Genomic DNA, 27,730 nt, shown 5'->3' on the forward strand with positions numbered 1-27,730 from the left:
TAGTTAGGGTTATATGTCACTATATGGTAGTACTACTGTTGAAATAAACTACAGGGTGGTGTACAAATGAGTCTGTTGTTGAATAAAAACAATACAAACTCAAAGAAACATATACCACAAAGAAAAACACATTGTGGAGAATTATTCTAATTCATATGCTCACAATGGCCACCATTTCGATTTATAACTTCCTTCAAACCAGTTTCTTCAAAGAAAAAGAGTGCATTAAGTCTATGACTGGAAATCGTGGCCCACACTGTAATCCTCGGAGCATGATGTTGTCGTTCATGAAGCACTTGTGAATTTTCAGGAGCCCAAAAGTGTACATTTGTTTTTTAACCTCACCATCCAGATGAAAATGTCCCTCGTCAGAAAACCAAACGTTGATGAGAGTTTGTTACCTATCCTCCACCCAGCGAGTAAAAAGTAGTCTCTACTGCTTGTGTTCATCAGCAAGCTTCAGTGCAGAGGTCATTTTGTACGGGTATACCGTACAGTATTATTTAACCAACTTTCTTTAACATTTTGTTTCAGAAAAAACTCTATCATTTCTTCCAACAAATGTTTCAACGGGGTTATAACACTAACTTGACCATCTTTTGGATCCAATTGACTACCACACCAACATAATTACTGACATCCGCTAGCTTTGACATACATTTTATCATTAGCAACGCCTCCACAAGAAGTTCCATTTTCTTTTCTACTTTCAGATATATCAACCATATACATTATAACATGTTTATTACGTTCACACTTCTGTTTTAAATAACAGTGATTTTACCATCTTGGATTCATACTATGGGAATTGAAGAAACATCCCCCTTTGATTATTGTGTTTACACTGAAGGCCATCACAGTCTTAATGATATATAACAAAAGGATCCATTTTAGTTTTAAACTCTCAAATATTCATGTTTAACCATGTTTTAATCTTCAAAAACTGTTAATTTACTTTTTTTTTTTTTAACACACTTTGGTGCATTATCATTGTTTTAGATGTTATTGTATAATATTTTACGAAATCATTGTTCAACATTTTACCCTGTAATTTATAAGATTAGAAAGACTCCATATGTATTATTTTTAAGATTGATATAGGCTGATGATGCCCGTAAAGGAGGGTGAAACATGTACCATTGACTTTTATGTATTATGTATAAAATTTTAACCATATGAAATAGTGGATTATATTGTATTGTATTGAACAGGTGGACTTAAAAATATTGTAATAGTATTTGAGACATATACTGTATAATCCCGAATACCACCCGCACTTTTTTTCCCAAAATATTGGTTCTAAATCTTGGGCGCAGGTCATATTCAAGCCATTCATTCTCATAAATATTTACTACGTTTACATGGAGTACTGAAATAGATTTGAATACAGTTACCGTACTCAAATATACCACATGTAAACGGGCATTCAGGTCTTATTGTCTTTTAGTTGTGTTCTAGAAAACAAGATTGATTTTTTTCTCAATACGGTTACAGTGGTATGTAAACGTGAAATGTAAGGTAATGAAATATGGTAAATCAAAGAATATGGGTAAATATATGGGAAATATGAAAGCCGCTGCTGCGGATGCTCGATCGTCATTTGTTTCACAAGTGTTGCTGGCATGCTGGGTGCGCGAGTAGCTGATCTCTCGGGATATCGTATTTTGCGAGAGTCGAGACTGTTGGTTACAGAAGTCTACCTCGCTCACATTCGAGTTCTGTATCTGTCCCGTGAAAGTGCTGTCTCGATAGTAAGCGATGGATTCAAAACGGCATCTGCGGTCATTTACTTTGCGTGAGAAACTTTAAGTTGTAAGCGAAGCTGAAATATACAGAAACCATGCCATTGGCAGAAAGTACAATATTGATGAATCGTGTATTTGTGATTGGCAGAAGAAGAAGGAAAAACTTCTAAAAAGTAACGGCGATTGCAGAGCGTTCCGCGGGCGGAGTGCAGTGTTTCCGGAAATTGAAGAACGACTCCACAAATTTGTGATAGAAAAACATGAGTTATGATATGGTGTTTTTAGTGAAATGTGTCAATTGAAAGCACTAGAGATTTTAAAAGAACTCAAAACACAGGGTTTTACTGCAAGCCACGGATGGATACAAAACTTTTATCGAGAAAGGGATTGTGCATTTGGAGACATACGTCTATTTCACGTCGTCTCCCTGACGCCTTTCAGCGTCACATTATTCATTTGAGGAAGCAAAATTCTTATTCGCTGTCGCAAATTGGGAATGCTGACCAGACACCTGTCTATTTTGAAATGCTGTTGGAAAATACAGTGGATACGAAGGGTTCTAAAAGTGTAACCATCAGAACAGGTGGTAACGACAAGCAACGATACACGGTAATGTTGTGCGTATTAGCGGATGGAACTAAACTCCCTCCATATGTGGTTTTGAAAAGAAAAACACTTCTGAAAGGAAACTTGCTGTCTGGTGTTATTGTTAGAACACGTGTCCGGCTGGATGGACAGTGTGTTAGTTGAGGACTGGGTGAAGTGCGTTTGGCAACGTCGCTGGGAGCTTTATTACAAAAACGAAACAAGTACCGAGGACATACAACTGACGCCATAAAAGATATGATGAGGAGAGGAAAAACCAATCTTGCGATAATTCCCAGAGAACTCGCTTCTATTCTACAGCCGTTGGATGTGTGCGTGAACTGGCCTTTCAAAACTGCAATGAAACAGTTGTACACCAAAGGGATGTCTGATGGTGATCATGCGTTAACACCAACCGGACGAGTGAAGAGGCCTGAAGTGGGACTAATATGCAGCTGGATCAGAACCGCATGGGCATGCATTCCCAACAATCTAGTGTCCAAAAGCTTTAAGAAATGTGGAATTTCATATTCAGTGGACGGTAGTGAGGACGACTATTTGTGGAAAGATGCCAGCGACAGTTCCTATGGTGAAACTTCAGATGACGACAGTGAATTGTGAATAATCTAATAATCTGAGTATTGAATCGATTTTATTTACAATTTCTATGATGATTTTTTTAATTGTAAGCTGTTTGAATTGTTCAAATATACCTCAAATATAAATTAAATAGTTATGTAAGTTACTTGATTTTTTTATTTTTTTCTGTATTTTGCCATCTCAAATTTAGGGTGCGAGTCTTATTCGGTAGCAGGTGGTATTCAGGATTATACGGTATATGGAGGTCACTTCTAAGAATCCGTTGAATAGGGCATCTGGATATTCCCAGTTGTACTGCTGCCTTTCTACATGATTTCCCAGGGTTTTTCTGTGTAGCAACTCATACTGCTTCAGTATTATCTGCCAAACAAACAGGCTTCGGTCAAGGTTACTTCGGTTCCAGTATTATTCCTTCTCCTACGCCTCTTCAGTGATGCCTAGGCCATCTGTGACAGCTGATGGTGGAACTGTTGAGGATCCAACCAGCCTTCGGGCTGAGGACTAAACATACATACATACACATATTTCTCTTGCAAGGGGCCTGTTGTGTGTTAAACTGTAGTTGAAAACCACTTCTGAGTTGCAACAAGGCTTTTCATTTCATGAAAGAGTAACACAACTGCTGATCACTGCTGCATCGTCGTTCTTCCCTTGTCGGCCAGTTTTGTAAACACTAGTCTCCTATTGACCGTATTGTGAATTATGCATCATTTTGTAACTCATTTGTTTCTCCATGCTCTACTGCTACTGCTGTTGAGATTCTCAGTGGAATATCTTGTGTAACCAATAAATTATGCAAGAAACAAATGGCGACTCATTTCATGTGCTACCCTATATTTTCCAAGGGTTTCCATCTTAGAAGACTCTCACACTGCTCTCTAAACATGATTGGGTGACATTAAGATGTGCTACACACGAGTGTAATTTTGGAAAATGCACTCATAAACAACCTAGTAAATATTTGTGTTGTTTATTCATAGTGTTGTCATTAAAAGAATAACTCCCATTTAAACCATAAATTATTTTGCTTTTGAAACAAAGATACATATAACACCCATCAGTTGATTTTTTCCATGAAAACTATCATAATTTCACATGGACCTCTCTGAATGGACAGTACTAGAATCAGGTTGATTACATTCTTGTAGACAAAAGGTGGAGAAGCTCCTTTCATGACATCAGAATGAAACTAAGTGCTGAATTTGGGTCTGATAATAGTCTACTCTGGACATTTGTGAGCATTGAAATTACAGGTGATGAATTTCGTTCTGGGTTCCGTATTGACTTTTGAATGAGAAATGTATTTATTCTTAGAAATGGAATAAATGGAAAAAATTCATTATTCCATTTCTAGGAATAAATTAATTTGTTAGTCTGGGCTTATTGTAAAACTAAACTGAGTAAACCAGGGATCAAAACAAAACCAACTTGGGTGATAGCTCCTGAGCTGCTAGCCTTCCAACAAGAGCCTTGAAACATTGCTGCACCTGACCTTGAATAAAGCTTTAGCATAGCATGTAAGAGAATTCAGGAATGGGTCACAGAAGCAACAAACAAGATCCCAGTTAAAAATGCCAAAACTGGATGTCCAAACAAACTCTGGCACTGGTTAGAAAATACTCTAGAATTCCAGGGACAACTGCTGAAAAAGGTGAATGATGACATCAAATTTGCTTGCAGAAAATACAAAAATGAGCATATTAAAAAACTGTGCTCTGAGCTAGAGAACCATGCAATGGAGAATCACTGTGCCAAACTATATAATAAAGTGAAATAATTGACTCAAGAATAATTCAAGCCTGGATGCATATTATCAAGGACAGTTGAGAATATATCATTAGGGCCTACCGACTCGAAAGGCTTAGCCGAAGTTTGGTGGAAGTATTGCATCCAACTGCTTTATGATTAATCAAAACACACACCAGAAGGAAATGAGGCCTTGAACCATTAATTCTTAGAGAAGTAGAACGTGCAGTGAAGAAGCTACACAATCAGAAAATCCCCAGCTTTGATAGAATCACGGCTGAAATGCTGAAGAACATGGGTGAACTCTGTGTTGATGTTCTTTACAGACTATGCCAGAAGATCGGCACATCTGGAACCTGGGCAGAATGTTGTTACTTTGTCTTTATAACACTGTTCAATTAAAGGCTCCCCTCTTGACTGAAAATTACAGAACAGCGAGGAAGTGTGATTAGTTCGGTTGCTTAGCTGCTGGCTCTCCACCAAGAAGGCTGAGGTTCGAATCCCAGTCGATCCTGGATTGATATTTTCATCTCAAAAATCACATGGAGTCAGTGAGGGCATCCAGCCTTAATCCCCTGGCAAACACCAAAATGAGCCTGTGCGGCTCTAGCGACCCCAGAAATAGCTGGGATAAGCTGAAATAACATTAATGGCTCTCATTTCCCATGCCACCAAAGTAATGCTCATGATACTAAATAATAGAAAGGTCTTCACCTTCCTCTTTCCACAAATACTGGAGGTGTAGACTAGGTTCATTACACACAGAGAAACTCGTGAGCAAATTCTTAATCTCCAGCAGCTTCTTTGAACATGGCAGCGGTACGAATCAGTAACACCCTCTTAGATGTCTTCTCAGTTACTATTGATGTGAGACAGGGCTGCATTCTTTCCCCTCTGCTATTCAGCATTTACAGTGACTAACTGATGTACCTGTGCTTCGCTATGAAATTCTATATATTGTATACAGAATTCTAAATGAAGTAGTATACATGTAAAACTTTATTAAATTGCATAGCTCTTAGTTTACCCCAGAAACACAATGAAGTTGCCACATGTCATTTCTCATGTGAAGATCAGCTTAGGGAATTTTCATTGTAACGGCAGGCCCCCTTGCCTACTGCCGGTCACAATTGAGTTGGGAGTCTTCGTTTTGATGGTAGGCCCCCTTATCTTTGCCAATCACAATCGAGTTGGGCAGTTTACATTATAATGGCCAACATTCACTCTCCACCTGCCGTTCTACATACTCGGAAAGACTCTCTGTGTTTTTCCGAAAGTCTTAAAGGATCTGCCAATGGACAGAAAACCAACTTGACAACGATATTAACACAATAAAGTGTTTTGTAATATGTGTCTTGCTTAAGTACAAATTCAAAGGAAAAATTATTAATATTAATGTTTTATTATTGGAATGTATATGGGATATTTGTTCTGCTTATAGATATCGTGTAAAATGGTTCCCTAAAGAAGACACTAGTAGTTTCCAAGACATATCGCTAAAATTTTTCATAACTTGGAGAATTTTAAGTCTGCGACTGAGTGAGGGTTAAAATGATCTGTTATATTGGTGCAGTATCTTTCAGTGAACCTCCATGCCGTGATTGCTGTTTTGTCGTTTGTCAACCAGGGGCATTCAAAATTAGATATACACGCGACTGTCCTCAAATTGAAATTGAGTCATTTGTGTATGGTTTGTATGTACCTAGCTCCTGCAAAAACACATAATTTCTAGAGAGGGCAAAGCGAACATCATCGTTGGTCACCAGCTCACATGGATTGGGCACGTCCTGCACATGAAAGATTCCTCGAAAAATTCTGTACAACAAAATTGGTACAGGCAGGAGACCCCATGGTGCCCCTCTGAAGCCCTACAAAGATCAGATTAAGGCGACCTTCAGGAGTACTGACTGCAGCTGCTGTTCCATGATTTGAATGTGAACATTGTAGACAGGAAGCAGAAAAACGTCAGAGGCGTAAACAACCCCAAGCTCAACCACGACCTCCCACCCTCTATAGATTGCAACCAGTGTGGTGGTATATGTCTCCTGCCAGGGTTGATCTCCTAGCCATCAAAGGCATCTGCATCCCTGAATTTCAATATTAGAAGAATTGCAGGAAAGATGTAAATACTTGGATATAAGTATCAGCCGGCTACGACGACTGAAAAAAAAAAAAAAAAAAAAGCGAGAGGGTGAGTGGATGCCTTGAATCGCACACAAATGTGTATAGCAGTTCTTGAATTAAATGGTACAGCTTCCGCTGTTTTGTGGCATATTTTATTCGTTCAAAAAGCCTCCATGGCTTAGACGGCAGCGCGTCGGCCTCTCACCGCTGGATACCGTGGTTCAAATCCCGGTCACTCCATGTGAGATTTGTGCTGGACAAAGTGGAGGCGGGAAAGGTTTTTCTCCGGTTACTCCGGTTTTCCGTCATCTTTCATTCCAGTAACACTCTTCATTCTCATCTCATACCATTTATCAGTCATTATTAATCACCTTGGGAGTGGCGACCCCTTTGTAATAATAGCCTATAACTAGTTCATTCATTACATCCCTGACCCGGTCAATGACTGGTAAACAGGTTGTAGGTTTTCATTCATTTATTCGTTCAAAGTAAGGGCATTGCACTCCAACACTCAAAAGTATGCGCCAAAACAGAAACACTTTTCTTTGAAATTATTAGAGTTACAAAGAAAATTCATACAAACTTTTTTCTCTTATATGATATGAACTTCTCAATGATCCATATTAAAAAGTATTTGAAGTTAAATGGGGTAAGGTGGGTCATCTATTCAATATGTAATTATCAATGACATAACTATATTTTCATTATAAAATGGGCTATATTCTCATTAAAATATTAATGGGACTAGTTTCAGCCTAATTTAAGGTCATCCTCAGCCGTAGACTAAAATTGTTATCATTAAAAAGTACTGAAAAACTCAGAATATCTAAAAAATGAAACAAGACACTAAAAAATCCATGAGTCTGGTAAAAAAATTTTTTTTTTTGAGGAGTGACACAAATGTCCTTCAATTGTTGTATAATGTTATTCAGAAGAAAATGTGTAAGTTAAGTGGCACTGTATTGTTCAAGTTGTAGCTGTAGAAACCAGTCATAATCTTGATAGCACTGTGACTTATGATGAGTGGATGTATTTAACACTCCAAAAACCAAAAGAAATAGTGAGACGTAAAAACATTAACATTATTATTGTATTTAATGAGCTTGAAAATTGGCTGAGGGGAACAACTGTGAAATAGAACTGTGGAAAACTGCCCCAATAGATGTTTGTAGGTTGTCAATATGGATTAGTTGTATGTTGTCCAGAATAGATATCTGGAAAAGAAAAGAGAGATTCAAACCAGTGTTTGCTTACAGAAAAGGAAAAAATTAAAAGACTTGTACCGTACCAGACTTACCCTCCCCCTCTCACACAGCTTAATGGGTGTCTTTCAGTTACAGCAGAGTGTGCCACAGTGATTGCTATATGAAAGCAGAGGCTGGTGGTAGGAGTTCAGGCTGAGGGAGGGGTGGAAGATGGGAAGCACTAAGGGGGTGTAGGAGTGGTGAGAGAGTGGAATGATTACGTCAAATAAAATGTCAGGCTTTTCAGAAATTTCATTAAGGTTGTAATTGGGATTAAAATATTGTTTGTTGCAACCTTTGAAATGTCCATATCTTGGCTATCAACATTTATCAAACAGCAACAGTTCAGGTACTTCGGTCTCATTATCAGAAGACTCAGTGGACTGGAGAAGACTATCATTGAAGTGAAAGTTAATGGCCAAAGGCCCAGAGGACATGCTTCATCGAGATGAGTGGATCAACTAAAGAGCCTAACTGGAGAGAACCTGTAACAGGCAATTCACCGTCCCAGGATAGAAACTCGTGGAGACAGGTAATCGAGAGGCTTACTACACTACACCTTCACAGAGGGTAAGAATAAGAGACACATATGCTTTTATTTCTCACAGTCTCTCATGTAATATATTTGAGAAATTTAGTTGTTGCTGCCTGTATTTGGTTGTCACTTTTCTTTGTCACTGACCAGGCTTCTGCTGCATGTGTCGTTGGTTTGAAATATGGCTTGTACATTAGTTATTTAGCCAACATTTAGACTCTGTTCCATAAGAGATTCCAGAAACTGTAACCACTCCCATGTTGTATCCTTCTGCTGATTTCAAAATCCAACTTTGAATTTTACATTTATTCACTTACCGAGCTTGATGGCTGCAATCTCTTAAGTGCAGCCAGTATCCAGTATTTGGGAGATAGTAGGTTTGAACCCCACTGTTGGCAGTCCTGAAGATGGTTTTCTGTGGTTTCCCATTTTTACACCAGGCAATGGGACTGTACCTTAATTAAGGACATGGCTGCTTCCTTTCCACCCCTAGCCCTTTCCGATCCCATCATCACCGTAAGACCTACCTGTGTCGGTGGAAATAAAGTCAATTGTAAAAATAAAAATTCACTTTGTAAGTATGTGAATTTACCCACAGCTTCGAAATCTCTGTTTATCTTCTCAGTAGTTTTCATTCTTGTATCCCTTTTTAAGTATATCATGCTGATCTAGCATTTCTCTTTCATACTTTCTCCAAATCATTAGCAAATAACACTGTGTTCATTCTTGCATACTGCCTGCTACACACTACGGAAAGAGCAGGCTAATGTACTGAAGAATCAGTGTCTATTTCCCTGCTATGGTTTTCTGTAATAAAATATTTCTCTCTTTACTCTCTAATATGTTTGTTAAGTATTGGTTACTTCATAATGAGAGTGGAATTGTTAGGTATGAATATTCTTGCACTCAGATGGCTTGACCTATCTATTCTTTTTTTTTCTCTTTTTTTTTTAAAGAAATTATCTGCAGAGAACAGAATAGTAAGAATATAAATACATATTGTGTAACTTTTTAAAGTATTTCATTTTGTGAGTAAGTTGGTGTTCTGAAGAAAGAATGTTACATTTTCTTACATATTTTACAAGGAGACCTTGCCAGCATGTCCTCATCGATTTGTTCCCTTTTCAATGTGTGTACAAACCGTGGCAAGAACTTTGACCGGTTCAAATTGCAAAGCGTAACTCCTATCAGTTTCTCAGACAAGGGAATTTGAATGTATTTTGAGAGTGCTTCACAAGACCAATATGTGACACATTTCCAGAATGAATACCAGCACAGTGAATAAGCTTTCTGCTTCACAAGCTCATGATCCTCAACATTGAATCTTGCCTCCGTAATATTTTTGTTTGTTGCTATTACACAGACATGCAACGTTTTTGCAACACAGCTCTTACCAAATATACCACATTATAAAGGACAGACTGCAAATATATTGATGAAGACATGTGGAAAGGATTTTGTTAATTCTTTGGCTACAATCTTTTACCCAAATGTAGCGTTGGGTATTCCATTGTGATACCAAACTCATAATCTCCAGTTATAAGGGTACCAGTGTAGTTTTTGGAACAATCAACATTTAACAATGTCTGTGTCTGTCAGGTCAACACCCCATAGGCTGGTTGGATCCTCAAATAGCACCACCAAAGGCTATGCGGTTATAAGGAAACCCCAAAAACCAATGGCAGCACCAAAATGAGGCGTACTAGGCAAGATGAGGAGTGAGGTAGTTTGCCAGTGCTTTCCTCACTGGGTCAGAAAGTACTATTGCAGCACGACTGACCCTGTGAGCAGCCCCTTTCATAACACTCGGGTGCACTAGTTGTGCTCTGAATGTCATTACTCAGCACTACCCATACCCCAGCAGCCATGGATGTTGACTGGGACTTCAGTGGAAGCTACACTTTACTCTGGTCTGTGCCAAGAGATGGATGCAAAAGTACTGTATCCATCAAGAAATGACAGCAGGCAGCATTTAACAATAAGGTACTCATTTTCAATACATGCCATTTCCCACAGAGAAAGGAATTACAGTATGCATATTGGTCAACCAATATTGTTAAATACATATCACTGCACATATCCTTAATGTGCTTGAATCACAAATAAGGTACAAACTGAACATCAAAACAAACTCATCAAATCGCAGTGGAGATGAGATTTGATCTCACGTACCCCATAAGTTCTAATAAAAGGTATAAATCATATTGAACGTGGATTATGAGCTTATGAAGGCAGGAGCTTCCTCCTTGTGTTGTGAATTCATTTTGAGAACGCGTCACATGTTGGTCTTCTGAACCACACTCGAATATTTCAAATCATGTTTTCTCGGAATTGAGTGAAAGTTGTCGCTTGCAATTTGAACTGGTGAAAGCTCTCACCAGGGACTGAATGTATGTTGAAAATGAATCTAATTGTTATCTACAAGGTGTCTAGGGCTTCTTCTTGCTTATTCTGTGTTGAAGTTATAATTTCATGTTTCACCTTTCTCATTACAGTTAGACTTCTACATTGATCATAACATGATTCACATTGCTGATACCAAAGTAGCTCATCGTTATGGGGATTTCTTCATTCGCAAGATTCACAAGTTTGAAGAACTTAATCATAAATTGCAACTTATAAAGATCTGAGTTGAGATTATCAATATATACAGGTATAGTGACTTTGTGACCTTAATTGATAATTGAGATATAAATGAGCTGAAATATATTGTAACAATATATTATGTTTTTGTTTTGCTGAGCATCTGTTATATTGGATGTTATCTGTGATATTATATTGAGATTAATATTTGCTATGCATTTTCCATGAAAGTATTTTGCATTTATTTAGTCATTAAATTCCAGGTTGTCCTGTATGGTAAAACAAGACTTCCTATTCCTTCTGAAGTGCACCTTTATTTTCCTCCTCACACACATTTTAGATTGCTTGCATCATTAAGAAAGATAGCCTTGCAGATCATGGTGTATATATATGTTAATAACTTCTGAGTGACTATGTAAAGCATGTCTCCAACAACTTTAAATGTTATCAGGGATAAAAAAATATTGAAAAGAAGATAGCAAGAATCCGGTGATGGTCAATAATCTTTCTCGAGACTGACGTCACTGATCTCAGCCGATTCCCCCTGCTGCGATCGATGCAACATCCCACTAATTAAGAACCTAGATGATGCCCAAAGCTTGGTAGTTGGTGTATGATCAACAATTATTGTGTGACATAACGTCCTCATATGAAAACCTGATCCCCTAACATGTACACCTATAAATGTTGTCAGAAACATGTTTGTGTTTTCTGGTTGTTGCTATATATGTTAGTCCTCTCTCCTTCAGTTCAACAGCTTGTTGTATTGATGTGAACCAATAGTCAGCAGTAATTTTTCTGTTACTTCCTTCAGTAGATCTGCACAAACATAGAACGGGTTGTATTGGTTGGGCAAGTTTCCTTTCTTTTTTCGCACAAAACAGTTTCATCACTCCTGGAACGGCTCATCTACAATAGAATAAGCCCTCTAATTTTACAATCGCTCCCAGCAGAACAAGCCAGTTTTAGACCTAACCGTAGTTGTGAAGACCAAGTTCTTGCTTTAACAACCCACATTGAAGCAGGTTTTGAAAAACAACTGAAGAGTGGTGCAGTGTTCATAGACCTTACAGCCGCTTATGATACGGTTTGGAGAGAGGGAGTTGTGTATAAGTTTTTTAAACTTGTTGGATGCAGAGTAGTCACAACTCATAAATAACATGCTATCAGATAGATTGATCCAGGTAGTTATGGATAACAAACATAGTAAAGTTAAAAAGCTCAACAGTAGTCTCCCTCAAGGATCTGTGCTCTCTCCATTGCTGTTTAATATGTACATTGCCGATATACCCCGTACTACATCACGCCAATTTGCTTACGCGGATGACCTAGCAATAGTTACTCAGCAATCCAATGTGAATGAAATAGAAGCAATTCTGAACAGAGACCTTGTCATTTTGAGCGAGTACTTTGATAAGTGGTGTTTGATACCTAGCACCAGCAAAACGGAAACCTGTCTCTTTCACCTTAATAACAGGCAGGCGAACGTTACTTTGAATGTTTCCCTCGACAACTCTACCCTACCACACAATTCTAACCCCAAGTACCTTGGAGTAACTCTTGATCGGACGCTATCCTTCAGGAAACATTTAATGAATACCGCTGCTAAACTGAAGACTAGGAACAATATCATTCAGAAACTTGCAGGTTCTACATGGGGAGCATCAGCATCCACTCTTAGGTCGTCAGCACTGGGACTGGTATACTCTACAGCCGAGTATTGTTCTTCTGTTTGGTTGAATAGCCCTTATGTTAAGAATATTGATGTTGTTCTGAATCAGACGATGCGCATTGTCAGCGGCGCAGTCCTCTTATCTGGTTGCCAATCTTGAGTCACATAACACCTCCAAGGATTCGCAGACAAAATAACCTAATTTGCGAGTTCAGGAAGATAACAATGAACCCAAGTCTTCCCATCATGAAGACATGGTTGTTAGGTATGGACGTCTGAAGTCAAGATCTCCACCCATTCAGACTGCAAGGGAACTCATCAATAGGAACTTCAACGGTTCTGATGAATGGCAATTGGAGTTGACCAACTCAGCTCCAGATGAATGGCAGACGCTCTTTAGTCTCCAACACCCACCACCTGGTTTTAATCTCCCCAGAAGAACTTGGGTTCTTCTCAACAGAGTCCGTACCAATCATGGACGATGTGGGTCATTGTTGCATATGTGGGTTATGCGCTCCTCCCCTGAGTGCGACTGCAGTGAGAAGAAACAGACCATCCGTCATATTGTTACTGAATGTCCTAGGAGGTCATACTCCGGTCAGCTAAAGGAGTTTGTGTGTGCTTCTGATGGGGTTGTACAATGGTTGGACAGCTTTGATTTAAGTTTATGAACTGTTTTAGAGATTGGTTGATTGTTTAAGGTGTTATATTGTTTGTTATATTTTTGAATATTTGTATGTAGAGTTATGTACTAGCCATAAGCTAAATAAATAAACTCCTTAGGGACAGTATACTCGTATATAGTCATTAGAGGTAGGATCTGTCAAAATCTGCTAAACACATCGCCTCATTACCGTATTTTGCCAGTTTGCTACGCATGAAAACACAAAAACTATATTGTCCTTGGAATGGAATAGGCATCTCAACCACAGTAACATAATGTTTCGTGCCGAATTCAAGTAACTTCATCAAAAATCCGGGATATCTTGTAGCTGCTTGATTTATATACACCTTCTTAGAACTAGCAACATCAAATCTGAGACAGGCTAATTGAATTTCAGAACTTTTTACCATCATTGTTGCTGCACATATATTCGACTGCCAGTTAGGTCTTTTGCAGATAAATATGTCTTCATGGAATGACTCGAATACTACTGTCATTTTAAGATAACCTATGAGCTTTTATTTCTGTTCTGTCATTGTCTCTGCAGTTGGACAGACTTGTTGTTTGTTGTAATCATGCCCTTGGTGCATTCAGTTTCACATTCATTTGTAGAACTATTTCTTCTCTCATTTCCCAACCAAGTAAATTTTACCAAATCTGTACTTTAGAAGGATCTTGTCTCAGATTTTGACTTCAGGCTGTAAGTCCAGCATGCTCCCTCTTAAAATGTTGTACTGAAACATTCTTTCTCTGGCAGGTTCTTTACATTCCCATTTGCAGTTATTTTTACCATTAAAGAACTATATTTGTTATAAGAATTCTGTACCTTCTAACAGTTCATTTTCACTGTCGGTGTCATTCTCTATGCTATACCCAATTCGTAATAATAAAATCTGGATCTGCACCTGAATCAACAAAACAGTATTGATTTCATCATTAGCTTCCTCTTTGAGAATCCTGTAACAGGTCTTGAACCAAATACAGTATTTGGATTATCACAACAAAGCTGCTTACTTGTAAAATGATGGTGCATTTTGAAACTGAAAATAGTGGTTAGCTGGTTCAAGTTCCATTGCTGCAAAACAATTTCACCACCAGAATGTTGGCTGGCAGGGTAGGAGAGGTGGTGGTGTACATTTATAATCACTAGATTGAGTGCCAAAAGTCTGGATTCAATTCCGAAATCTCTCCACAGTTCATATGGAGTGAGGGCGTATGGTGTCGTTGACGGTGACTAGTCTGTCAGATGGAGCTGTTAAGCCTTGAGTGGACCCCTTGGTGTTATTGAACACGAGTAGGCTATGTACCAACACTGGGTTTCACCCTCGCCCTACATTATCATTAGGGTTCGGAAGTTTTTGAACAAAATATGCAAGTAAATATGCTCTAAAAACTAGCTAAATATGACCAAAAAAAGGTAAAATATGACTTAAGAAATTTAGTGATAGGTAGCAAATATGAGAGTACTACTAACATTAAACGTCTTAAGTATTGAAATGTGATTAGTAATAACACAGCAGACATATTAAATCATGCGAACTGACAGAGCTACAATACTGTATGTTAAATCTTTCAATATGCATTCACATTAAATCGCTTCATTTGTATCCACAATGACGTACACAAAATGCTGTCAACTTGTGTACACGGATTTATTTACAGTTATTTACAAATTAAATGCACATAATCTAAATCACTGCCGTCACAACAAAACACTTCACTCCGTAAACTTCAACAAGCCACCATTTTAACAATTGCCTGTCACATCAACATGGAGACTGCAACCACTGCATGTCAACTACCAACTTGACTAAACCAATTCACATACTTCAAACACTCGTTAGCACGACACACCTCTGGTCAGAACAACTCCTGTTAAACCATGACTCTTACTAAACAATAACTCGTCTCTACCATCGAGACCACCTCTTTATATATGTGCCTGGCCAGGCTTCTAGAAAGATACATTTGCTCGTAAATTCTAGAGTGCTTAAGGCCCAGATATAATGTACAGAATATTCTCCAGCATTCTCGTCTACCCAGTACCATTCTGGATGTTACAGTGTGTTTCACAGTTCTGTAGTGGATTACAAATCATTAATACAGGTAATAATAAATTATATAGAGGTTCTTACATTAACTAAACTCATATAAATATCTATGTACAGCAAATTTTCATGACATAACCTGACAAATAACTGTGATCATTCGACAACGTAAATAATAATAATAATAATAATAATAATAATAATAATAATAATAATAATAATAATAATAATAAATGGATGTAAACACTTCATAGCCATACATTACAAGTAATAATAATAATAATAATAATAATAATAATAATAATAATAATAATAATAATGCAGACAGAAACCTCTACAGGAAAAAAGTGCAACCAGAGAACGAAGTGAAAAAGAAGACTGGAGCAAAGTGGACAGAAGAACGAAAAAGGATCCACGGAGAAAGGATGGCTGTTTGGCAACTCAGAAAACAGAATCGTTAGAGCTTTGCGTGATCCATTGGGTCCATACGCACATAATAATAATAATAATAATAATTTGAACTCGATACTTACATTATTTACCCATGGGTGAGAGAATATTCTTTTTCAAGTTATATCAGTTTATCACACTGCCATTACCTTCCCTCCAGACCCTTCACAAAAGAGAATTGTTGCATCAATACTGAAGATCTCTTCATCGAGCTCTCTTCACATAATTTCTTAATTTTACATCTTCACTGCACTTCACTTTAGGTACGATAGGGTTCACTGTAGTACTAGAAGTGCGACCAATCTGTTGAAATTCGTTGGTAGTGAAAGGGGAAGAAGGATGTAACTGGACCCGTAAAGAAGAACTGGGCAAGAGAAAACATAGGATTTCCTTATTTGCTAATTGCTTCTTAGCTGAATAGTATATCTACTGAAATGGCATCCTCCTCAATGTGACGTCCGTAGGCTACAACTCTTTCCCGGAATCAAGTCTCCTAAACCTGCAACATGTGCTTTGCTAAAAACGACGCCTCAATTTAAGCAAAAATGCTCAAAATATAACCAAAGATGACCCTGTATAATTAAAATGTGCAAAACATGACTAAAACCATAAAAATGGCCGAAATAAGCATTTATATGCAACATAAAATTGCTTTATACAGGGTTAGGGACCCATCATTCCCACTTATTTTTCAGATTTCTGGTAAAATTAGGTCAGGAGAGAAATATGACTTTTCCTTAATATCTGAACCTTAATCATCATCATCATCATCATCATCATCATCATCATCATCCCACACCTAAATGTGCAGGTTGCCCATGAACATTAAATAGAAAGACCTGCACCAGGCGAGCTGAACATGTCCATAGACACTCCCAGCACTAAAAGCTATATTATAGGTAAATAAATAAAATAATTATCGTATGGCCTCAGCTACTGTGGTGTAGGCATTCTGAAGTGCCGTTTAGTTGACCTGCCTACGAAGTTCTACATTCTGAATGTATTGCTATGTAGCAATGAAAGCTGAATCCTATGGATATTATGGTTGAGTTATTTTTGTTTAATTGAACAACACTGACTGCGCCACTAGATATCATTAAACTGAGCTCGATAGCTTCAGTCACTTAAGTACAGCCAGTATCCAGTATTCGGGAGATAGTAGGTTCGAACCCCACTGTCGGCAGCTCTGAAGATGGTTTTCTGTGGTTTCCCATTTTCACACCAGGCAAATGCTGGGGCTGTACCTTAATTAAGGCCACGGCCGCTTCCTTCCTACTCCTAGCCCTTTCCTGTCCCATCGTTGCCGTAAGACCAACCTGTGTCAGTGCAATGTAAAGCAATTAGCAAAAAAAAAAAGATATCATTAACATGCCAACAAAAGAAATCGAGTGCAAAGATTTTTAATCATCCTTCAAATCTTCAGGGTCAGAGTCTGTGAACTTGTGATTATGAGTCTGGCATTCTAACTGTGATCCAGTAAGGCAGCTATAGACAATAAAGATGTACCTTCAGGTATTAAGGCCCCATAAAAATACTCAGAAAAGAAATAATGATATATGATTCGAAACACTTAGAAACACACAGTCTGTAGCACTCGCCTCAGTGGTACTTAACAACCTATCAGCTGGAGCCCCAAATAAGAAAGCAGAAATAACGAACACAGGGCTATTGAATTCTGAATTCAAACTGACCGCTGATTATAGTTTTGCATGTGGGATGGTTCAAGGAAAGGTACTAATGAGGGGAGGCCTCAGTTGTTTGCAGTGTTGTGATACTAAGACTTCATTTACCACTGGGTGTACGAGACATGTTTTTTGGTTAAGAGTTAAGGTAAGCAAGGTCATAAATAGAGAGAGGGAACAAGAAAAGGAACGCACAATAGGACGAACACAGTGGCAAGTCAGTGTTGGAAGAGGGACGAACATATTTGTTCTAGCTTTCATTTGGAACTACTATAGACAACTACAAATAGGAATCCACTGAAAGATTACTATAAAATTAATCTCTCAAATAATTCCTTAGAAATTTTCCTCAAAAAAACATTGTGTTGTCTAACCCTTGACCTGTTTCTCTATGGGGTCAAGTATGAAGCGAGATGAATCTTTGTAGTGAGTTTTTAGTACCTGATGCCCTTCCTAATGTCAACCTCATCACAGAAGTTAATGAGATGAGATGAAATGAATGACATGATATATGATGGTAAGAAGGGAGAGGACCGGGCGAGTTGGCCGTGCGTGTAGAGGCGCGCGGCTGTGAGCTTGCATCCGGGAGATCGTGGGTTCGAGCCCCACTGTCGGCAGCCCTGAAGATGGTTTTCCGTGGTTTCCCATTTTCACACCAGGCAAATGCTGGGGCTGTACCTTAATTAAGGCCACGGCCGCTTCCTTCCAACTCCTAGGCCTTTCCCATCCCATCGTCGCCATAAGACCTATCTGTGTCGGTGCAACGTAAAGCAAAAAAAAAAAGGGAGAGGGTGAAATCCAGAGCCGACACATAGCCCAATCCTGTTGAATAGCACCAAGGGGTGGTCTCAAGTCTTAAAAGCCCCATCCGATAAATAAATCACTATCAACAGCATCATATGCCCTCACTCCATGTGTACATTTCGGAGATATTTGGAATTTAATCCTTGCTTTTGGAATGCAATCTAGTGATAAGATATTGTATACCACCATCTCTCCTATCCTGCTGTCTGGCTCCATGGCTAAATGGTTAGCATGCTGGCCTTTGGTCACAGGGGTCCCGGGTTCGATTCCCAGCAGGGTCGGGAATTTTAACATCATTGGTTAATTTCTCTGGCACGGGGCCTGGGTGTATGTGTTGTCTTTATCATTTCATCCTCAGCGCGGTGCGCAGGTCGCCTACAGGAGTCAAATAGAAAGATCTGCATTTGGCGAGCCGAACATGTCCTTGGACACTCCCAGCACTAAAAGCCATACACCACTTCATTTTCCTACCCTGCTGGCCAACATTCTGATGGTGAGATTTTTTTGACCAATGGACATCAAACCAGCTAACCATGGTGTCAGACTTGATGCCTTGGCTTCCAGACAGACTACGAAATTTTTAAAAGTGGTTATTTAATAAACATTGGTAGCTGTGACCTATGCTGTATGTTAGATCCCATAAAACAACAGTAAATTACGTGTAACTTTCATACCAATCATATACATGTTCTAGGAAGGAAACAACAAAGTACAGTGCTGTGCAAAACGTAAGAATGAGTTAGATAAAACAACATATCAACTACATGGTGGAAATGAATGAAAGTGCAGTAATATTTTGCCAGAGGTCTCCCACATGTGCATAGAAACTTGGCATGAGGTCAGTGAGACTATAGCGCCAAATGGGTCTGGTCCCACAAAACGAGGCAGTTGAAGGAACAGGACAAAACAGTGTGAATTAATCAGCGAGCTGTTATGGTGCACTGTGTTGGTGGTATTTATTACAACATGGCCTGGAGACAACATTTAGATGACTTCACACGGATAAGAACTGGAAGAAGGACGAAGTGTGACGAGTGTAGCCCAGGAGTTTGGTATTGCTCACAGCATTGTTTCACATGCAAGGAGAGCATTCCGAACCACACGCACTGCTGCCCGAAGGAGAGCAGCGGGGTAGACCACAGTCAACTACAGCAGCAGAGGACCGCTGCATTGTGCAACAGGAAAGAAGAGACTCATGTCAAACAGTGGGTATCGTTTAACAGGACTGCAAGGCACCCAATCTCACGCTCCACAGTAGCATGGAGACTGAATGGAGGTGGTCTGTTTGCCCAACGACCATTATGTTGTGTTCTGTTGACACCCGCACATCGGTTGCACCGTTTGTGATGGTGCCAAGAGCATCCGGTCTGGACCGACGAGGAGTGAGGTCGCGTGCTCAGATTGTCTGAGTAGTGATTCTAGACGTACCCTCATCTGGCGAGAGGTGGGATCACGTAATTCACCCAGGAACATTGTCGAACATGATCATTTTGCTGGTCCAAATGGTATAGTGTTGGGAGGCTTAATGTTGCATTAGTGTACCATGCTCCACTCACCGATCAACATTATTGTGACAGTGTACTCCTTCCCTATGTATCTCTTTTCAGGGGTGCATTCGGCCCTGACTTAATTTTTATGGACAATGCACGACCGCATCGAACGTGCTGGGTGGATGTATTGCAGCACGTCGACATGCACCAACAACCATCCAGCAGTTGTCAACTGCGCGGGTGGAAAAATGGAACACCCTACCACAAGAACTCCTTACCAATCTTGTGGCCAGCATGGGAACATGTTGCAGAGCATGCATCACTATCCGTAATGATCACACTCCCTTTTAAGAACAATGTCCCTTCTTTTGTGATGTCCAGGGGACCATTATGAGTCACAGTGACTTACATGTAATTTGTCTCTGTATAAAAGTGTCATTTCTGTTTGTCTCATTGCATATTTGTATAAAAATGTCATTTCTGTTTGTCTCATCACATATTCCTTTCAGTTGCCTACCATACCATACTGTAGCAGTTGTTCCTATATGTAAGGTTCAAGTTTCATCGAGCTATGTTACTTGGCAGTGACACAACATGCGAAAGTTACTTTCGTCCTTAAGTTTTGCACAGTGGTGTATTTCAATATTCATCAAAAACAAGAAGTTCAATCATTCATCATTGATCTGCATAACAGTACTCTTTTGTCAGAAATCACCCAGAATAAATCGTTGTGCTTTCCTTTGAATCTACCAGGCTGAGTGGCTCAGACGGTTGAGGCGCTGGCCTTGTGTCCCAATTTAGCAGGTTAGATCCTCGCTCAGTTTGGTGATATTTGAAGGTGCTCAAATACATCAACCTTGCATTGGTAGATTTACTGTCGTGTAAAAGAACTCCTGCGAAACTGAATTCCGGCAGCTTGCCGTCTCCAAAAAAACGTAAAATTAGCTAGTGGGACTTAAAGCAAATAACAATAACAGTACTTTGAATCTTTTTCAGTTGTTATATCAAGTAATCCTGGAACCATACTCTAACTGGGGTCTTACAATAGACTTGAGATCTGAAACAGTTACTTACAACCTCATTAATGTGATTACCCCAATGAAGATCTTTTCTTACTTTAACACCGAGGTACTTGCAGTAGTGATGGACAACACTCTCGCTCAAAGGTCTCGAGACTGTCACAAGAATCTTGAGACTGATCCTCCTGTATTGCAAGCTGTGCGATGTACCAATAACTACGACTGTAAATTTGATAGTATATCATTAGCAGTTACTGCGTGAAATAACGTTCTCATATGAAAACGTGTGAACCAATACATTTTGTCAAAAGCCTGGAAAAGTACTGCATGTTCAACTATGAACCCCTTAATACCATTAACGAAAGTGAAAACAGAATGTCAGTATCTTAAACTGTTCACGACTTATTTGTGGTGGACATCTTAGCTGAATAACCCTGCATAATTTGTGAATAACTGTAGATAGGATCTACACCTACTTGGATACCAAAGGCGTGAATTATTCGAACCTGAGACGGGGAAGATGTGCTTTGCTACATATGCAACTCCCATTACACACGAGTGGAACGTGTAATCTAAAATACCCGACTTCACTCCAATTCTTTCAGCAGGGGTGATGGACAACGGTCTCGAGACCAATTCTCGTGGGCTGCGAGCTGTGCGACATCCTAGTAACTTCTAGTGTGACCTTAATAGTTATCATCATCAGTTCTCATATGGAAACGTGTATGACGATAAATTTTGTCAAAAGCCTAGGAAAGCACTGCATGTTGAACTATGAGCTCCTTAATACTATTAACGAAAGTTAAGAGAATGCCAGTATCTTAAACTGTTCACGAGTTATGTCAGGTGGACTTCCTAGCTGAATAACCTGTATAATTGATTAATAACTGTCATTAGGATGTAAACCTACCCGGATGCCTCACAATCGTTGTCGGCAGGGTAGCTTCTTGTGATTCAGACCGGGCTGGAGGTGTTCTGTGACTATACCTCTTCATTTATAATATGTGTTTTTAAGTGGTAGATCATCCCAGACATATTTCTGCTGACATATTTTAATTCTTTTGAATAAGCAACACAGCGGGCTGTGCTATGTAATATCTCTTCAAAATAACAGACATCCACGACTTACGTTGCGTTTCGGACATCGTCTTAAAGTTGTCGCTAAAAACTAGACACAATTTCACATTGCACTGTCATATATCAAAGTACATAATTATGACGCAAATACTCTATAACATTGTATGGAATTATTTCCTTCGTCATCAAAATATCGGTGAACACAAGCAGTGGTCGTATGTTATTGAATTTGGGGTCTGATAAAGATGTACACCTACCTATCAAAAGAATTGTAGCAAACTGAAGCATTTTAGATTGCACATTCTGTTCATGCACAATGGTGGTTGCATATGCAGCAGGGTACATCTTGCCTCATCTCGAGTTCAAACAATGCACGCCTCTAATATCCAGGTAAGGGTACCTACTGTAGCAGTCAGTTTCTGTACTTACCCTATTCATTCGTGTACTTACCACTGCATTCAAAGCCAGAATGCGTATCCTGTATAATTATGTTATACTGCATCAAAATAGATCTTGGTAGAAATGAATGCTCTAGTTGCTTGTTGACACGTATTAACGAAATGGAGATGATGTGTGGTTTGCTATTCGCATTCTTGGCGAAAACAACATTCAGTTCCGGCTACCTGTAGGCCTACGACATGCTGCTCACCACACAATGCAGGGACAACGCTCTCAAGATATCTCAAAATTTCTCGCGAGAAATAGCACCTGGGCTAGTCTCGAGAACTCATCTCAGGCTGCCCATCACTGTGGAGGCCACTGCATAGGCTACTTGAGCTACCGGCAGTGCAATGCACTATGAGAGACTTTGTCTCATTACCAAATATTGGTATGACATACCACTCAGTCGAGCAGCTCGTCTCCTTTCTCCCAAGTATTCCCAGCCCAAACTTTGCAACATTTTTGTAATGCTACTCTTTTGTCAGTAATCACCCAGAGCAAATTGAGCTGCTTTTTTTGAATCAAGTAATCCTGGTGAGGGTCCCCTTCACTGGAACCATACTCTAGTTGAGGTCTTACCAGAGACTTGCATGCCCTCTCCTTTACATCCTTACTACAACCCCTAAATACCCTCATAACCATGTGCAGATATCTGTACCCTTTATTTACAATCATTGATTACCCCAATGAAGTTCTTTCCTTATATTAACACCTAGGTACTTACAATGATCCCGAAAAGGAACTTTCACCCCGTTAACGAAGTAATTAAAACAGAGGACTTTTCCTATTTGTAAAATTCACAAGCTGACTTTTAACCACGTTTATCATCATACCATTGCCTACTGTCCATCTCACAACATTATCGAGGTCATTTTGCAGTTGCTCACAATCTTCTAACTTATTTTTAGTACTCTGTACAGAATAACATCATCTGCAAAAAGCCTTGTCTCTGATTCCACTTCTTTACAGTACACAACGTTGATATATATAATAAAACATAAAGGTCCAATACTACTGCCTCGAGGAACCCTGCCTCTTAATTATTGCAGGGACAGGCGAGTTTTATTTTCTAGAAATATCCCACCCATTCAGTCGCTTGTTTTTCTAGTCCAATTGCACTCATTTCTGCCCGTAGTCTCCCTTGATCTACCCTATCAAATGCCTTAGGTAAATCGCAATACAGTCCATTTGACCTGAATCCAGGATATCTGCTATATCTTGCTGGAATCCTACAAGTTAAGCTTCAATGGAATAACCTTTCCTAAACCCAAACTACCTTCTAACAATTATTAATTTTGAAAACATATCTAATACAAGGCCCCACACTGCTGGCTGCGCAGAAGCGTGTGACTGGGGAAGACATGTCCATGCGCGTACTGACATGTTGTGGGCGCTCCTCAGCTTGACAAGATCATCATGTGGAATTCAAGCATTTACTTACATTTCGTACATATGAAAACACCCGCTGTAGTAAATAAATGACAGCCTACACTGACTACTGTGTACACACGCAATGAATTTGCATAATACAAGACTGTAGTAATATCACAAGATTCTTACGGATAAAAACTGAACACATTTTGCACTGTACCGGTACTGAACAATCTAAACAAATCCTTTAGATAGCCTATAGGTGGCACACATAAAAAATGAAATAAAGAGAATCTTTAGCAGAGTGAATAAGGAGAGAGAAGAATGCACTACCAACAAAAATAAATATATGTAAATAAACACACATTTGAAATTCAGTCCCCGAAAACAGAACAAAAAAAGTATATAGGCCTAGCAGTACCTCAAAAATGATCATGTTGCTCACTTTAATATAAGGGTCATGTTTGTAAGTGATATGTTTGAAAATTCGGAAGAGCTGCAAGTAATTGAAATCTAGGCTCTACACTTTAGCTTGGTATTGAAAATAGGAATACATATTCAAATGACAGCAGTCTACAACTTGAGTGTGATTACATATCGTGAGATAAAAACTGCCATCTCTCAGCAGACTGGAGAACACATTAATTAAAAAAATACAAACTACAGTACTGATAGCAATAATCTTCAATATCAACAAAAAGGAAACCTATGAAATACTGTAAAATCTTTCTATGAAAGGTACAAAGCTTATCATTCCTCTCTAATAAGTCATTAAAGCAAATTTTTCTCAATTGTCTGAACAGATGGTGTACGGCTTTTAATGCCGGGAGTGTTCAAGGACATATTTCGGCTCGCCAGGTGGAGGTCTTTTGATTTAATGCTTGTAGGTGACCTGTGTTGTGATGAGAATGAAATAATAATGAAGACGACATACACTCAGCCTCCGTGCCAGTGGATTTAACAAGGAATTTTTAAAATTCCCGACCCTTCCGGGAATCAAACCCGGACCCCTGAGACCAAAGGCCAGCACACTAACCATTTAGCCATGAACAGATTGTTTAAAAAGTACATGACTGCAGAAATCTTTGTAAAAAAAAAAAAAAAAAAAAAAAAAAAAACATTTTAAAATTATTTTCTGTAGGGGTAATGTGCCTAACTCTTTCCTGGAGGCCCCAGGTTCAATCCAGGCCAGGTCATGGATTTTTACCTGGATCTGAGGGCTGGTTCGAGGTCCACTCACCCTACGTGATTACAATTGAGGAGCTATCTGACGGTGAGATAATGGCCCCGGTCTAGAAAGCCAAGAATAACAGCCGAGAGGATTCGTCATGCTGATTGCATGGCACCTCGTTATGAAGGCCTTCAGGGTGAGCAACTGTCGCTTGTTACGCCATGGCCTTTCTGGCCTGTTGTGCCATGGGGTTTGGTTTGGTTTTGATATAAAATAATGTAATTGGATGAGTAGAAGTTAAATTATCATTTCTGTGTGATTTGGATTTAGGTCAATGCTGCCTGACATTCGTTACACTGGTGCTAATCACTATTGTGTATTTCTTAAAGTGAAATTAATGTCTAGGGTTAGTTTGAGATCTCTGAGTTCTTTAGGCTTATAATATAAGATGTAAAACCCTCCTCGTAATAGACTATTAGCTTCTTAAATATTACTGCTTTTACAAACTCAAAGTGAATTAACATTATCTGAGCGCGAATAAAAATTGAGAGAGAGTTCTAATTGTTCTGTAGTATGAGTACCATGATTTACACCGGAAAGAAAATAAAGGAAGTCGAAAGTAATGCACTTGCAAAAAGATTAATATCATGGTTAAACAGTTATTTTGATTAGCGTTTTTTAATACAGACTAAGATTGACAACATTGTAATGAGCTTTATTTAGACTTTATATTGTCAGATTTTTCTGCAATAGTGTATTAACAATTGTATTCTTTATTATAAAGCAAGTATGAGAAAATGGAGATCATAAGACATACCAATAAATTATTTTTCAGAAAATTGATAATAATTTCAAGCAATACCTTACCCTAGTATTAAAAGAGTTTATCAAGCTTTATCAATCATATCATATGGATTCTAGGCCCAAGTTTATCAACTTTGTAATACTGGTACACAGTCTGTATGAAAAATATGTATTCTTTTTCAGAACAGCTGTTTAGTTCTAAACAATTATCTGCAATGAATTGGAAAAAGGCAGAGAAGAAAAAGAAGCAGCCTAAATATTCTAAATTTCATGTTCATACATTCTCTGAATCAACCTCCCTATAACCTGTTTAGTTCTCTATTATAGTAATTGAAAGTCCTTTTATAACAGTTCAATTTCTGTTCACATGAGAAAAGACGCACCAGATCTCTTCTGACAGCGATCTGTACAAATAACTGCTGAACACGAATTCACCTTCGTAAATATCTTTCCATTCCATGTTCTTAATATTGCTGATCAAACTACCGTAATTTATAAGCTTCCACATACCTTGAAAATATTTGACAATATATTATCACTCAGTCACATAATACTAGAACAGATCCACTAACAGACATGATTCAAATCAAAAACATCCAAGGGACTGTAAACATTATCATGTGCTAGCCATGCATTCGAAGCTGAAATGCCCACAACATGGTGATGCCCAAAATTGTTCAATATTGCGCATAGCATCAACGCACTCTGTGAGTCTAGATAAGTCTAATATAATCAGAATGCTTTCCCAAAGCTTACATGCAATGCATGTTAAACTGACTGGCCTGTAATTTTCAGCTTTATGTCGTTCACCCTTTCCTTTATACACAGGGGCTACTCTAGCAGCTCTTCATTCATTTGGTATAGCTCCTTCATGCAAACAACAATCAAATAAGTACTTCAGATATGGTACTATATCCCAACTCATTGTCTTTAGTATATTCCCCGAGAGCTTATCAATTCCACCTGCTTTTCTAGTTTTCAACTTTTGTATCTTACTGTAAAAGTCGTTGTTGTCCTAGGTAAATTTGAATACTTCTTTAGTATTAGTAAACTCTTCTATCTGGACATTATCCTTATAACCAACAATCTTTACACATTGCTGACTGAATACTTCTGCCTTCTGAAGATCAACACATACACACTCTCCTTGTTAATTAATGAATCCTGGAATGTCCTTCTTGGAACCTGTTTCTGCCTTAAAGTACCTGTACCTATACATACTCTTCCATTTTTCACTAAAATATGCATGACTGCCAGTCATGCTTGCCATCATGTTATCCTTAGCTGACTTCTTTGCTAGATTCAATATCCTAGTAAGTTCCTTCAATATCCTAGGAAGTTCCTTCAATTTCTCCTCACTTCCGCAGCCATTTCTAACTCTATTTCTTCCCAGTCTGCACCTCCTTCTTAGTCTCTTTACTTCCCTGTTATAATATAGTGTATCTACACCATTCCTTCCCACCTTTAAAAGTACAAACCTATTTTCACACTCCTCAACAATTGCTTTAAACCCATCCCAGAGTCTGTGTACATTTTGATTTACAGTTTTCCACCGTTCATAGTTACTTTTTACAAACTCTCTCATGCCTGTTTTATCAGACATGTGGTACTGCTAATATTCCTAATTTTAATACCTTCCTTTCTTTCACATTTATTTTTAACTACCACAAAAACAGCTTCGTGATCACTAATGCCATCTGTTACTTCAGTTTCTCTATAGAGCTCATCTGGTTTTACCAGCACCACATCCAGAATATTCTTCCCTCTAGTTGGTTCCATCACTTTGTGAATCAGATGCCCTTCTCATATTAACTTATTTGCCATTTGTTGGCCATGCTTTCTGTCGTTTGTATTACCTTCCCAATTAACAAGTGG

At 38.7% G+C, this 27,730-nt stretch overlaps 1 protein-coding gene across 1 annotated transcript in view; it reads left to right on the top strand.

Moving 5' to 3' along the window:
- The window catches only part of LOC136881196 (eukaryotic translation initiation factor 3 subunit L), a 164,566-nt gene extending 153,182 nt beyond the window's left edge, over positions 1 to 11,384 (top strand). The window contains exon 11 of the mRNA XM_068229311.1: positions 11,075 to 11,384. Coding sequence (XP_068085412.1) covers positions 11,075 to 11,209 — 135 coding nt within the window. The 3' untranslated portion in view covers positions 11,210 to 11,384. The remainder of the gene's footprint in view (positions 1 to 11,074) is intronic.
- Positions 11,385 to 27,730: the final 16,346 nt, after the last annotated feature.

This window comes from Anabrus simplex, chromosome 1, assembly GCF_040414725.1.
Source record: "Anabrus simplex isolate iqAnaSimp1 chromosome 1, ASM4041472v1, whole genome shotgun sequence".
Lineage (NCBI taxonomy): Eukaryota > Metazoa > Arthropoda > Insecta > Orthoptera > Tettigoniidae > Anabrus > Anabrus simplex.